Source organism: Prosopis cineraria, unplaced genomic scaffold (genome assembly GCF_029017545.1).
Source record: "Prosopis cineraria cultivar Desert tree isolate PC_DT_omini unplaced genomic scaffold, ASM2901754v1 PC8, whole genome shotgun sequence".
NCBI lineage: Eukaryota > Viridiplantae > Streptophyta > Magnoliopsida > Fabales > Fabaceae > Prosopis > Prosopis cineraria.
In genome coordinates, this window is record NW_026555339.1 from 811342 (window position 1) to 826866 (window position 15525).

General features: G+C 34.7%; 2 protein-coding genes and 1 long non-coding RNA gene across 4 annotated transcripts; 2 read left to right on the plus strand and 1 right to left on the minus strand.

Moving 5' to 3' along the window:
* Positions 1-720: 720 nt before the first annotated feature.
* Positions 721-5278, plus strand: LOC129318925 (tRNA N(3)-methylcytidine methyltransferase trm141-like). Of its 2 annotated transcripts, none has more exons than XM_054963934.1 (12): positions 721-990; positions 1069-1130; positions 1373-1423; positions 1519-1545; positions 1925-2029; positions 2376-2483; positions 2607-2678; positions 2785-2835; positions 3316-3378; positions 3470-3594; positions 3843-4044; positions 4314-5278. In XM_054963934.1, exons 1-12 carry the CDS (start codon positions 816-818, stop codon positions 5019-5021), a joined length of 1749 nt encoding a protein of 582 aa, XP_054819909.1. In that variant the 5' UTR covers positions 721-815; the 3' UTR covers positions 5022-5278. The 2 variants fall into 2 exon arrangements, with proteins under 2 accessions (XP_054819909.1, XP_054819910.1); XM_054963935.1 differs by having other exon boundaries at positions 4349-4614.
* Positions 5279-7381: 2103 nt separating this feature from the next.
* Positions 7382-8612, minus strand: LOC129318747 (uncharacterized). Its single transcript, XR_008595301.1, has 2 exons — positions 8186-8612; positions 7382-7602 (listed from the first exon to the last, which is right to left on the minus strand). It is a non-coding gene; the product is annotated as an uncharacterized LOC129318747 (long non-coding RNA).
* Positions 8613-13950: 5338 nt separating this feature from the next.
* LOC129318297 (uncharacterized) lies at positions 13951-14856 on the plus strand. The gene has a single exon (XM_054963026.1). It carries the CDS (start codon positions 13951-13953, stop codon positions 14854-14856), a length of 906 nt encoding a protein of 301 aa, XP_054819001.1.
* The last annotated feature ends 669 nt before the right edge of the window (positions 14857-15525 follow it).

Consider the following 15525-nt stretch of genomic DNA (forward strand, 5'->3'; position numbering starts at 1 on the left):
AGCAAGTTATTCATTGTGTTATGAGGATGACGAAAAAGTCTAAAAATTAATTAATTTAAATTAAATATTAAATTTTAAAAATTTATAAGTGTAATTATTAATTTTATAATTTTATTGTAATAAAATTATAATTTATTTTTAAATTTTTAACATGATTGATTGTTAAAATTTAAAATATAAATTGTGAACAATGAAACTGCAACATCTAAAGTCAAATTTGTAAATTCTTAAAATTTAATATTTTAAAATTTAATTTTAATTAATTGATTTCTTTGTAACTTATCTTTCATTATCTCTTACTTATTTACTTTTGTAAATAACAACTTACTTACTTCTTGAATCACATGATCATTGAAGTAAATTTTTTTTTTTTTGGATCAAACATAGAAGTAGATGGTAAAAATGAAATCAGCGAGAAGAAGTTTATTATCTTTTTCTTTTTTGTAAAAAATTGACTAAATTAATTTTTTTTTCAAAAAAATGTATTTAATATTTTCTCTTTGATTTATTTTTTTATTAATATAAATAAATTTATGTAATATTTTTAAAAATAAAATTTAGTCTCTAATATCAGTTGACTTCCAAACATATAGATATATTTTTTAAAAAAAATTAATATAATTTAATCAAACTTAAAAAAATAGCGGAGGACGACACACAGCCTAGTGGCACATTAAAGAAAAATACGGAAAAAAGAAAGAAGGGGGGGGGGGTGTTGGATTAGGCGCGGGGTGTATAAAGCCCTGAATCTTCCCTCTGGTTGTGTCGGGGGCCTGACCAAAAGAGTCTTGCACGGATGTCTGCTTGTAATTTTGATGAATACTCGATCTAAATTAACTTACAAGACTCCTCCATGTAAAACACTAAAACCCCGCGAAAGAGGCATGGTAATGGCGTCAGGTACACAAGATTCTGAGCAGCAACAAATACCAGTGCAAAGATTACAAATTTACTCAACTACAAATACTGGAGTGTCCCCCTTCTGGAGAGGTCTCTCTATTCTCTTTCTCTCTGTCTCGTCATTCTGCTTGCAATTCCCGAGCATTGAAAATTGTTGTTTATTTGCAGAGAAGTATGAGAGAGAAGCCAAAAAGTATTGGGATGTGTTCTACAAGAAGCACCAAGACAGGGTTTGTTTTTCCTACTCCTCTGTTTTTCGTCGAATGCGCGCGTAACTCTTGTTAATTATTCCTGTTATATTCTCTGTTAACCCAAGGGATGTCACTGCTTTATCTATTTTCTACTAGCTCCATCTGCGTCACTCCATCAAATTCTTTTTTTTTTTTACTCCCAGCCACTTATTAATCGCCTTTTCCATAATTGGTTTGACTATTGCTAATGCTATTTTTCTTTTCTTGCATCTTTCCTTCAGTTTTTTAAAGATCGGCACTACTTGGATAAGGAGTGGGGTAGCTATTTTTCTGTGAGTGGAAGGAAATGATGTTTTAATTTGTAATTTGATTTATTTTCTGAAGTGCTGCTCAAGATTCTAATTGTCTAAGTTACTTTCAACTCCAGGGAGCTGGAAGAAAAGTGATTTTGGAGGTATATACGTACCCATCCGTGCTATTCTCTTCCTAACTCCCCCTTCTTTATGCAAATATAGCTTGCCTCTTTTTGTGAACACACGCTGCTTCGGTTGGTTTTCCAATTATCATATGATGATTCAATTGGTTTGATTGTATCTGCCTGCCACAACAGAACACTTGGATTAATGTGAAAAGGAAAGTAGTCTTGTCTTCAATTCATACTGTGGTGGTGGAGTGAGAACCATTCGATATTGGTTTCCCTCCTTAGCTATTCATTATTTTTGAGATCTGTGGTGGTCAAATTGATCACTGAAATTTATTTTCTATTTATGCTCCTCTCCAGGGGTTATTTGGTCTGTGAAGCTGTTTAATAAGTAATGCTGCTTCCTGAACAGGTTGGTTGTGGAGCTGGAAATACTATATTTCCTGTGATTGCATTATACCCAGACGCTTTTGTTTATGCATGCGATTTCTCACCACGAGCTATTGAGCTAGTCAAGGTTGGAAATTTTCTTTTATATAGTGTCTCTCATCATCAACCACACTTATGTATGCATGTTAGCCAATTTGGCTGGCTGAAGGCTTCGTGATTCAATTTATTGATGCAAGTGTGTGACCATGTCTTGTAACTATAGAAGCATTAGACATAAAAGCACGCAACATATTGATGGTCTTGTGCTGCGGTTGTTGTGGCTTATACTTATAGGATATGTAGAATGTGGTGCTATTTTAGTGGAAGTCTGTTTTGGCAGTTTACTTTATTGAAATAGGTTCAACAGGATTGAGTTTGTATGACAGATCATGTAGATGTAACAAGAATGAACTCATCTTGCTTGCTTATTGCAGACACATAAAGATTTTGAGGAGTCACGTGTTAGTGCTTTTGTCTCCGATTTGACAGCTGACGACCTGTGCAAGCATATTTCTCCATCATCGGTTGATATTGTTACCATGGTATTTGAAGCTATAGTAAAGTAATTATGGGATGAAATTTTCTTTTATTGGTTGGTTTTAATAAAATTCTGTGCCTTTAATTAACTATGACCCTCTTGTTTAAGTAGCTGACATGTTAAGCAGGTATTTATGTTATCTGCAGTGTCGCCAGAAAAGATGCATCAAGTATTGCAGAACATTAGAAAGGTTATCAAGGTGAGAAATTTTAATATTAATTACTTTTGATAGGCTATGTTTTCATTAATATTTCCATATAACTTGTTTTGGGCTATGAATTGATTCCCATTTTCCTGGTGTTCAGCCAAATGGTTATGTGCTGTTTCGAGACTATGCTACTGGAGACCTTGCTCAGGTTGAATTTTTGCTGTTCCTATTGAAGTCTTCTGCTACAAAATTTATAAGTACCCAAATTGTTGTCCATATGTTTTTCTTATGATAGATAATTCACTGTGATAACTGGAAGAATTTAAATTTGTTTTCTCATTATAATTCATATAAACTATTCGAAATTTCCATTGACCATTCTTACCTATGTTTAGACTAAATTCAGACAATTTGGCAATCCCGCTAAACACTTGTCACTCTTTGATTTGCATTGAAATTAAAAACATGTTGACATTAAATTCAGGTATTTTCCCTCTTTAGATTGCTTTAGGTACTTTTACTGAATGCTTTATATGGTCTTTAGCTGAAATATGGTCAGTGATCAGCACAATACCATTTTGGTCATATCTTTCCCTTGGTCGGGTGGCTGTTTGACTATCAAATTTTGATTGATCCCTTTCTTTATTAACAGCCCATGTTTGATATCTCCATTTGTTCTGTTTCATAGGAAAGATTCTCTGGCAAGGATCAAAAGATTAGTGATAATTTCTATGTTAGAGGTGACGGCACCGTAAGCATTCAACTTTTGCCATGTTATTTTGCAGTTTAGCTCACACATGAAGCTCTTCTTCTATTTTTAATGCAATATTCCTTTGTTTCAGCGTGCTTACTATTTTTCAAATGAGTTTTTGACAAATTTATTCAAAGAAAATGGTTTTGACGTTGAAGAACTTGGTGTGTGCTGCAAACAAGTGGAGAACCGCTCAAGGGAGTTGGTAATGAATCGGTAATGTGTCTCACTCCTTCTGTTCTTTATGCATTTTTTCTGTGGTAATTTAACAAGCTTATAAGAATGGTGATTTTTGCATGCCTTTACTTCTGCACTCCAATCTAGAGATGGAATTTCATTGTTGGTCTCCTGCCATCTCCTGCTTAGAAGAAAAAGTGCTTTCCTGTACATCTACATAAATAGTGAGTGCAGTTTCTTTTTTTCTTGCCCCTCTTCAATTTTTTTTTTTTTTTTTTGGGATTTAGGCGTTGGGTGCAAGCTGTATGCCGGATTACAGACAGTTCCAACTCTTCCTCCAGTAAAGAAGCTGAACCAAAGGCCGATCATCTTGATTCTGAGGAAGTCAAGGAAGATAATGTAAAGGGTCCCGTAAATGACCCTGCGATTGACTTGTCTGAGGGTTTGGCAGTTGACATGTTTGGAGTCTCGCCTTCCAGTGAGAATGAGGTAAAGGTTTAAACTTTATGGCTCTCACCTTCATTTCTCCCAAGTTATATCAGAAAAACTATCAGAGACCACACTCAGAAAAAATGAATCTGCCAGAACTTATATAGAGATTTTTCCTATTTTCTGTTGAGATGGCAATTTTTTGCTGTTCTCATCTGAATTTAGATTACCTATTGGCTCTATATTATTAATATAACCCTAGCTGCCACTACGGTTTTCCTGATTTGGACACATGCATGATTCTTGGCACTCTGAATTTTTCCTGTTAGATTATTGAGGTCAACCTTGGAGGGTGGAATTTCAGGATCAATGTGCTTTCAAAGGAGTACCAACATACCTGCAAATCAACAGGGTTGATGCTATGGGAATCAGCTCAATTGATGGCTTCCATCCTGGCAGAAAATCCCAATATTGTTGAAGGGAAGCGGGTCTTGGAGCTGGGATGTGGCTGTGGGGGAATCTGCTCGATGGTTTCTGCTAGATATGCCAGCCTTGTAGTTGCCACTGATGGAGATGCTTTTGCTCTCAAACTCCTTGCCAAAAATGTTGCATCTAATCTTCCACCACCACTGCTTACTAAACTGATTACCAAGAGACTCGAGTGGGGAAACAGGGATCATATTGAAGAGATGAAGGAAGTGAGTAATACAGGCTTTGATGTCATTGTGGGGACGGATGTGACATACATTCCTGAAGCTATATTGCCTTTGTTTGCAACTGCAGCAGAGCTGATTGCTTCCAGCGGAAGCAGTAAAGATAATAAGGAGCCTGCACTAATTGTTTGCCATATTTTCCGACGAGTAGATGAACCATCCCTACTCTCAGCTGCAGGGCAATATGGATTCAGATTAGCGGACAGATGGCCTGCTAGAGATTCAACTTGTCAGGGCATTGTCAGCGATTGGTTCCTAGATAATGGTTTAAAGGATGATCTTCCAAGTACAGCTTTAAATATCCTGCTCTTCCACAAAAATTGAAATTAAAATCCGCATCCTTTTATTCAAAGCAAGTTTGGTTTTTTTCGTTCTGATCTCATTCCCTAGATTGCGAGAAGTGAAATGTAAGTTGGTTCAGCAAAAGGTGGGTAGCAATTTGTTTGGCTTCATTTTTGAAGGACTATTATGTGGCTATCATAGACAATGTTTGTCAGTTATTAAATTTATATCTTGGTGGAGAAAGGGATCTGGATTCTGGAGGCCAGAAGTAAGGCCTGCAGAGCAGAATTGTTCTTCAACTTACTTGGTCGTTTTTTTTTTTTTTAATGTTATTTTTCGCGCCAATTGGTTGGACATACACATGGTTGTCGTATTTGCATGTTTGGTTGTACACTGCGTGGTCTGTCTGAATATGCAGAGCACGTTTTTGTTTTTGACCTTCAAGAGCACATTTTTTGTTTAGTGCAAACGATGATTGTAGGTTATTGTTCGAAAGGGTTGTGTTTTCTGTTTTGGCCCCCAGAACGTGGTTCACAGAGAACCAGAATGGGCTGGTGGTTGCTTCTCAGCAAACGTGGCAAACATCTATTGATTTCGTGCTTCTTACCGCTCAAGCCTCTTTAAGACATAGTGACAGTATTAAGCAAGGTCCACAAGAGAAAACAAAAATCACTTGGAGTTTCTCTCGACCAAAATAATATCCGATTTTTTTATGTGAAAAACTAAGCATGCGTATGTTCATTCCAAGCAGTTTCTAACTGGGTTGCTCTTTTGCATGCATGTTCTCGTGTAAATGCGTACACGAAGCGTTCGAATAGCTTTACAACGTTTTTTGCTTATTTAAGATACATGTCATCGCTCCCTTTGGACTGACAAAAGACGTGCATATCGTAATATTTTTTCCGATATATCTACCCAATATTAATACTATCGGTTGACATTCGAGAACCGTTAGAATTTCAACATTATTTATTTTCATCCACAACATTCGAACAAACAATCGTATTAAATTCCTGTTCTTTGACCATAGCATCACAATTGTTTATACGGCTAATCATGTAAAGAGTATGATGGATTCTCAGTCATTCCCAAAATAAACGTTTCGTTAATATAACAATTAATAATTAATAATATTATATGCGATCCGAGTATATGTTGAACGAATAAGGCTGCACGGCCACGAGATGACACACTACATTTACATTAGACGTGGCAATTTCGGAAGAGAAAATCATATTCAAGAACCTATGAAAAATGTTATTTAACAGGAAAGGGCCAGTATAAAATAAATTGTTGTTAAAATTAAAATATGAACTTATTTTTTTTTTTCAAGTGATGACTAATTATTGATCTTTGTTTGCAAATAATACTCTTCAAAAGGCTTGGATGCGATTCTCCCATTTCAAAATTTTAATATATTGATATTTTTTATAACATAACAATAAATAACATGAAAACCATTGAATTTATACAGGTATTTTAAAGTAATATAGAAATAAAAATTCGTAATGGCAACTAAAAAAGTTGAGTTTTGTATGTAATATTTAAGTTAGTTTGGAGCATTTTGGGGGGATTATGTGAACAAAATCCTCGTTTCCACAATAATGTGCTTAAAATCTTTTTTTTTTTAAACAATAGCGTGATTTTGTGCATATTCCATTGCAATAATGTGATTTTGTGCATATTTAACGATAAGATTAGAATAATTTAGTATTTCTTCATGTCAAGTTTTATAAAAATTAAATAACTATAGATCTGCACTATTGAAAATTAAAAAAAAAATTAACATGAGGACGATTGTATAATTATAATTGTAAAAAATCTAATTGTACAATTAGCTAAACCTATAAATGTAAAATATAAGAACTAAGAAGCATATTTATACTCCATCTTGAACTATGTGTGAGTGCATGGCATCCACTCTAATTGTTAAATAGCATTAAAATATAAGCCTTTAAAATATGTAATTAAAAATTTCTTATATCTTAAAAAGATATTTTTATCAAAACATGGATTTGAGATGAAATGTTGGCATATTTTGGAGAACTTAATTAAAAGGTAGGGCAATTTGCCTTTTTATGAACTAATTAAATAGAATAGTAAATAGTGCAGCAATGATTTCATGGTACACGCGAAATTGCACGGTCAGTTTACGAAGATATTGGCCTGAGACTTGCATGTTGCTATCGCTGCTTCTGTAATAATGTTTTTGTTTCATGTTGAGTCTTAAGAGCTTGGAGACCGTGGAATATATATATATTATGGATAAAACGGAGCTTTTGCTTGATTTATTTTGAAATCAATAACATTCAAAAGCAATTATCTTTCCCTGTTCGTGGAGCTGTATTTGTTGGCATGAATTAATGATATCAGTGAAAGTAAAAGAAGTCAAAATCCAGATGTATCTGTCAAGACTGACTAATCGCAAAAGTTTAACCCTTGAATACACACTTTAACTTTCACTAATTTTAAAGAGGAACAAACCAACGTGATGGACAACATGAGAGGGGAAAAATCAAGAACAAGCCTTTGTATGTTTCCACCATTAATGAAGCTTTCTGTCTCAGTCATCTATACAGGCCACCAGTAGGGCTGGAGGCAGATCCAAACAGAAGCAAGAACACTACAAAAATAAGACCTTTCATAATTAATTTGTCACTTGCTGTCTCCATCTGGTGATGAAATACGCGATTTTGATTATATTATAGCTAGAAAATTAGTTATAATATCATGAAGCAGAAAGAAAACTAATTAAACAGCCTACCATTCTAATAAGATTTCTTCTAATTAAGCGTGAAAATCAAATAATTAACACCAATAAGGATAAAAAATAGATTCATGTGTCTCTGACATGACTGCACATATTCACAAGTTGAAGATGACATGTAAATTAATCAATTGCAGCAAAGAAATCAACAGCCTCTTGTATCAACAGGTTAGCACTTATTTGCGCGCCGAGTCCAGTACATCCCAAATTAATAAAAACATGCTTCCCATATATAGCAAGAATTAGAAGAACCTAATTGTTAAGATCATCAACAGCAAAACAGCACATAATTGACTATGATATATATATATATATATATATAAGCTGGCTATATGGTGTAGTTAGTTATAAACAATCGTACATGGATCGTATATATACTGTATTTATCATGTGCAGCAAAGTTAGGGTTAGGGATAGATATAGAGATGGAGTTTGATACCGATATTAGAGAAAGTGAATAAAAGAGGAGAGAGAAAGGGGGGCAGATGGTGGGTGTGACAGATAGAGAGTGAGCACGCATAGTTCCAAGCATAAACCATGCAAGAAAGTACCATGTGTGCTCACTCTCTTCTGTCACCTCCCTTACCCTTCAAATTCTCCATTTGAAATCTTATTTGCAGATATAGCTCTGATCCACCTGCAACCTCCAATAATCGGATCATTTCAGAGAAAAATTAATTAAGGGATTAATTTGGGGGAGATAGAACCCCTCGTTGCCTCCCCTTGAAGCCAAAACATGTTGCCTTTCTAGGGAAGCTTGCATAGAATGTTGCTGTGCGAAGAGGCCATGAGGATGATGGGGTTTATATAGAGCTGTAGCCTGTGAGAGTTTGCTATCATCACGTTTGGAAGGAATATATGTGGGTTTTATCCCATTGGTCATTCCATATTATTTTAAACATCTTGCAGAAGAGAAAAAGAGAAAGCAGAAACCAAAAGAAAAGTGTGGAGACTTAATTATTTTACCTTTATCTATCATCCATGCCCATAAGCAATGAACCACTCACTTATCCTTATTGATGCTACCCAAGGCATCACTGGTAGTTCTTTTTCTTTCTTTCTTTCTTTCTTTTTTTAATCACTGTCAATTTTATTCCATCTCTTGCTTCGTTCGGACTATGTCTCCTCGATCCATGGACAATATTATTATTAGCACGCTAGCTCCTTTAATTTGTTTTGACTGGATTAATTTGAGAAATCGAGCCCGTAAATCAGTATGTATTGACTATCCAATCATTGCTTGCTTAAACATCACACGAATTTTGCTGCTATCAATTAGCCCTCTCGGCTCATTAAACCCTATATGGTCCATGAATGCCCGAGTGATCCATCTCGTCCCTTAATAAAGAGTATACGAAACAGATTAATACAGATTCATTATTCGTCATCCTAAAATTTGTTGAAGCTCTGAGTAGGGAAACTCATTCTATTAGAAAAGGCATATATAGAGCGAGTTAAATTAGGGTGGTAATAAGGAACTATATAACGAATTGTCAGAAACTAATTTGCGCCAATTTATAATAGTTTTCATCAGGCACTAATAAAGCTAGGTGAAAAGGTTCGGGATTATATTGTAGTTAATTTTACTCTGATTTCCATTTCCTCTCTCTCATAAAATGTATATGTTGTCATCGTTCATGTTCTATCTCCTTCAAAGATTGTGCTGCTCAAATTAGGTCTTTGATTAAGTAAATAAAAATCTGATCATGAGCCCTAGAGTTCATGCTCATGAAAAGCAATTGCTATACATGACTGCTTCTGCATGAATAGTTGCTATCAGTGGCGGAGCCAGGATCCTGGGCAAGGAGGGGCAAAATTATTTACATATTTATAATTTAAAAAATAATAAAACATTATTTAATAATTACATACTTTATAAATTTTCTCTACATGATTTCATATTTTGAAATCATTGAACAATCAACTCATTATCAATGCTTTTAAATATTTCTTTTTCAATATAAATAATGAAACAATCATTCATTCATGGTTTGCTCATTCAATTATGCAACCATTTTTCACAAATTTCATAATAGAAAAGGCTTTTTCAACCGATTCCTTTTTCAAATTTGATTTGAGATTTCAAATGACACGAGCTAGTTTATTTTTTTCTTATTTTCTTAAAGGTTTAATAAATGTTAATTTTTTATAAAATCATATTACTATTAGGGTATATTGAAATTGTGAGCTAAAATTTATTGGGCTTTTGAGTTAAAAAATTAATTTTGGATCTGAGTTAAAAAAATAACATGAAATGAGTTTAAAATGTAAAATATAAAAAAGAGGAAGTGCAAAATATAAATATCCTTATCCCATCTAAGTAATTTTTTCCATTTGAGAGGGGGCATATGCCTCCTCAATTACACGTGGCTCTGCCACTGGTTGATATTAAGTCGTGATTAGTGGTTTGCAGGATTTTGGTGAGTGATTTGATTCAAAACTGAAGCAGCGAGGAAGAATAATTAAGTTGAATGAAAGAATGAGAAAGGGAAGGTTCTTGTTATGCGAATTGTCAAAAACGAAGAATGTGACAGAAAACATAAATAATGAAGGAATGTTCAAGACACCCTTGTAATTCCCGCGATATGAGCTGGAGATCGAATTGGAGGCCGACGCATGGAACCATATAGTGGCAGGTCCCTCTTCCTTTAATAAAACAGCTCACCCCCCCAATTACTGATCATCAACACACACACACACAGACCCAGCAGTTTAAAGTATAAATGCTTTTGCTTTATCTTAATTAAACCTTTATTATTGATGCAAAAGCAGGTCATTGACGTTAATGTTCGAATCTATCGCAACAAGTGCGTGCCTTGCGGGGACGTCATGCCACATTAATTCCCCATTGCTATTGCATAATCAATATATATTTAATACTGCACTTGATACTTTGCTTTATTTACTTAAATTAAACCTGAAACCACTTTGATTGGCCAACTCCCTTGTGCTTTAGATACGCATGCAGTATAGCCTCTTTAATTATTCGAGTAAACAAACTAACTCCATCACACACACATCAGGCTTAATGATCATACTGTATGGAGACCAGACAGCAATGCTAAGTACGAGTGATTTTATATATATATATATATATATAGACATACACATATGATATTAATGTTTGATTATATATGAAATTAATGATGAGACGAGGTGTGAGGTACCAGAGGGCTTTCCGAATAAGGACGAGGCATACGAGGTGAGCGTTTCTAGACTTAACCATTTTGGGTGATCGGAGAGGATGAACAATATGCAGCACGCTGATTCTTTCTAGTGTACTTTGTGACTTTGGCAGAAAAAAGGTAAAAAAACATGTAGATTTAAACTTTAATTTTTGTTGAATAAAGAAAGTAGGACCACTTGCAACGATCAAACAGGTATGATGATGATAAGCATCTTGGTGTGGCATGGGAGTGATGGGTGGAAGCTGATGGGTTGTGTGTCTTTTACTTTTTGGGTAAGGAAATTAAAGCCTGGTATATGTTTTTTTAGCAGATAAAGAGATGGGGCTTTAGAGAGAAGCACGTTGCAGAACACTTTCGGCAAGCTGAGGCGGGGAAGCCGCAGAGAGGAAGTCAACAAAGATTAGCGACAAGTGTGGTACGTGTCATTTTAGGGTAAGGCATGCTGCGAAGAGGATCAGATATACTGGTCCCAACGATATATACGGTTGAGCTATAAGCTTTAATAAATGGGCTCCCACACTGGCCTGGAAGGATCGATGAATGGCATCAGAGAGAAAGAATATGGTCAAATTCATTCAATAATTGATGAAACGAATATGACATTCTTGCAGCCCCACATCTTATGGTTGGGGAGTTGCCAAGAATTCTTCATCAAGTGGGTGGGTGGTGATTATTCCATATTTTATATATATATATATATAGATATGCTGACTGGGGAACGATAACGATAAAACCTAATCCTTCCTGCTCATGCATAAACTGTGGACGAATGCGATCCTCTTTATATATCCCCTGTTGGTGTTCTCTGGGAACTTGCAAATACAGTATATATGCACACTGTTCCAGATATTTTTACTTGCCAGTTGCCACTATCAAGTTTTGTCTTCGATTCTTATTCAGCTGTCATATTCATCTCACGATTGCCTAATGATTTGGATCTGTACTGACTACTGACTGACGCACGTTCATATCAATCAAACAGTGTGTCTTGATGTATACGCAGTGCAGTAATAACTTTTAATCTTCCAACGTGAAATACGAGCAATGTCAAAGCTCGAAATGAAAGCTAAAGGTAAATTTTGAATTTTGATGTATATCCGCCGCTGCAGAGTCGCCGCATTTCTGTTCTATCTCCTTCAGAAATTTTACCCTTAGTTTAGTTCTTTTTAAGGGGGAGAGAGAAGAGAGATACATTCATGTACACACCCAGATATATTAATGTTGGGTAATTGGGTTTGAATAACCCTTTCAATTTCAATGGCAGCAGATGACGTCATCACTCATACAACTAATCATTAACCTGCTTTTCTCTCCCTTGAGGTATAAAAATAGGAAGAAATGATATAAAGTTTTTAAGGAATCAGTTAATTTAAATCAAACTTCAAATATTAAATTGTAAGAATTTATAAGTTTAAGTTTCAATTTAGTAATTTTGTTATGATAAAGTTGTAATTTATATTTTAGATTTTAATAAAAAAATATAACTATGTTAAAGTTTAAAAAATAAATCATAAGTTCATCACAATAAAATTATAAAATTAAAAAATAATTTATAAATTTTTAAAGTTTAACATTCAAAATTTAATTTAAATTAATTAATCTTCTTGAACCTATATGCCATTCTCCCATAAAAATATAGTTAACATGCGCAGATTAGGGAGATAATTGGTGAAAATAAAGAAAATAGGGAGAATGACGATTGAGGACCCCCTAAGGACATTAATTCCAGTTAGGGATCCTGAAAAATAGAAATTTCAATTAAAGATATGGTCTTTAAGTGGGATAAAAAACAAATTTGAGTTTACAAAACTGTCCCCTCACTAAACATTGAAAGGTAACAGGAAAGAAGCTCATCTCGTGTGCTCTGTTTTCTTATTTTTTCAGTGGAAAAAATACTGATGGAGTGTGCTCTCGTGCGCTGAAAATGTTAGGAAAAAATTAGTGGAGCATAATCGTCTTCTAATAGGTAATTGTATGCATTGCTTCTTTTACATTTCGTCCTCTACCATGCATGAAAGTGAAGTCTGCATCTTCTTCTTCCATTTCTTTTCCATTACTCTGTTTTCTTTTTTTACACATGTCCTCTGTCATGCACGCACAGAAAGAATGTTTTAATCTTTGCAAATGCTGTCTTGCACCATTTCTCTTTGTTTTATACCTAGAAAAAAAAAGTAGTCTTCTTAATGATTACTAGACTTTATATATAGACATGCGAAAGAAATGATTTCCGAGAACGACACAGTTAAAAAAGTTGAGGAGTGAAAAACAAGAAAAATGTAACATGGATGCTGAATTTTTATGATCTGTGTTGAAAAGTACGTGAATGTTGAAAAATGTAACATAGATGTTGAATTTATGTAGTCAAGGTTGGGATTATGGAATGGACAGTTGTGAAGTATTAAATTTGTATGTTGCTTGTAATTGTTCCAGGTTTATTTCCCATATGGCAAGTACTTCAGCAAAAGAAGTATTTTGTTATCTTCATGTTGATGGACATTTTGTAAAAGATTTACAAGGGAAGATGACCTATGAAGGTGGGAGGTTAATTTCTAAATTGATTAGAGAAGGCATAAATCATGAAGAGCTGTTGAGGATGGTGTCATCAATGATAGGAGTTGAAAGTGGTGCAGCTGACTTAAAATTTACAGTGAAGTTTAGTGAAGACACATACATAGATTTGTTAAACGATGAGGGAGTACAACATTTGATAAAGTATAATGATGAGTCAACACATGTGTATGTTGAGACAAATGATAATGAAATAAATGGAACAATGGATAACTCGATGGAGTAAGTTGTTATTCTTAGTTATTTATGTGTTTAATTAGTTTAATGATCATTTATATTGACCTGTAAGTAATTATAAATGTAGGATGGAGAATTTGTTAACATGGTCACTGCCAGGATCTCCCTGTAGGCAAGAGCTTGAAAGTATATCACCCGCTTTGCCATGTTCAACATAAAATACTTTGCACCACTGCCTGAGGTTAATTCAGTCAAATGAAAGGATTTATTTATGGGTGTTGGCCAGACATTTGATGATGCAATTGTATTCAGAAAAGTACTATATAAATACAGCCTTGCTCATAGGTTTGGTTACATATTTGTGAGAAACAGCCCTAAGAAGATGATTGTCAAATGCAATATTGATGGTTGTAAATGGAAGATATCAGCTTATGCTCTTAGGAAGACAACCTCTATATTGTGTATGAAAAAATTCCACAATGAACACATGCACTCTGCTCAAGACAACCTCCTATTAAAGCAAAAGGCTAACTCAAGATTGACATCATCAATCATCATTGATGCTGTGAGGGGGAATGTAGAGAAAACTTCAAATGAGATTAGACAAAACCTCTACAAAGAGTATAGGTTAAATCTCACATATCGACAAGCTTTGAGGGAAAAAGATAGAGCATTGGAGGAAATACATGGGCTTCCACAAAAATCATACATGTTGATTCCATGGCTTTGTGAGAAATTAAAGGAGACGGACCCAGACACAGTTGCAAAGTGGGTTGCCTCGACAAATTATAGATTTGATAGACTTTTTATTGCATATGGATGCTGTATCAAAGGGTTTCTCCAAAGTGCTCATCTAATTTTGTTTATCGATGGAAGTTATTTAAGCGGTCTATATAAGGGGACTTTGCTAGCAGCTTCTGTAATTGATACAAATAATGACTTATTTCCTTTGGCTTATACAATAGTGGGTGGAGAAACATATGATAATTGGGCTTGGTTTCTTGAAAATGTGAGAGAGATCACACACCAAGTTCAATTGACCATAGTGTCAGACAGGCATAATGCTATTGTTGGTGCAGTGCATGCAATATTTGATGGCAATCGACATGCTTTTTGTTATCATCATGTCAAAGAAAATTGCAGCTCAGAATTTACAAAAATTAATAGAGGCAAGTGAAGGATTGATGGGATGACCAAGGAAGATGCACTTAAGTTGTTAGATAATATTGCATATGTAAGGTTGGAAACAGAATTTCATGTTGCTATGGGTCATTTGATGGTTTTCTCTCCACAGTTGGCAAGATGGTTAGAACCAAATGGGGACATAAATCGTTAGGCGTTAGCAAGATTTTCATACAAAAGATGGGACAATATAACATTAAACCATGCTGAATCTTTCAATGCTTGGTTAGTGAAAGAGAGAAAACATCATATATGTGTGTTGATAAATGAGCACCGAGCAAAATTAGTGAGGAAGCTATACAATAGCAAAATAGAAATGGCGAATTGGTCAAACGGAGTTGGACCACGTGTTGAGGCAAAATTGAGGGAGAATGTATTGAGAGTTGAAGTTATGGTGGTTGAACATTATAGTGTGAATATGATACTAGTGAAGGTAGGAAACAATGACTTGAGAGTGAATCTAACATTGCGAGAATGCTCTTGTCAAGAATGAAAATGGTAGGAATTCCTTGTGCACATGCATGTGCAGCAATAAAATTAGTTCAGGGTAATGTGTATTCATATGTTGAAGAATGCTACACTATTCGTGCACAAGAAAAAATTTACAGCTCCACAATGATTTCAGTAGAAACCATTGACATGCCTCAGTTGACCGAGCTACATT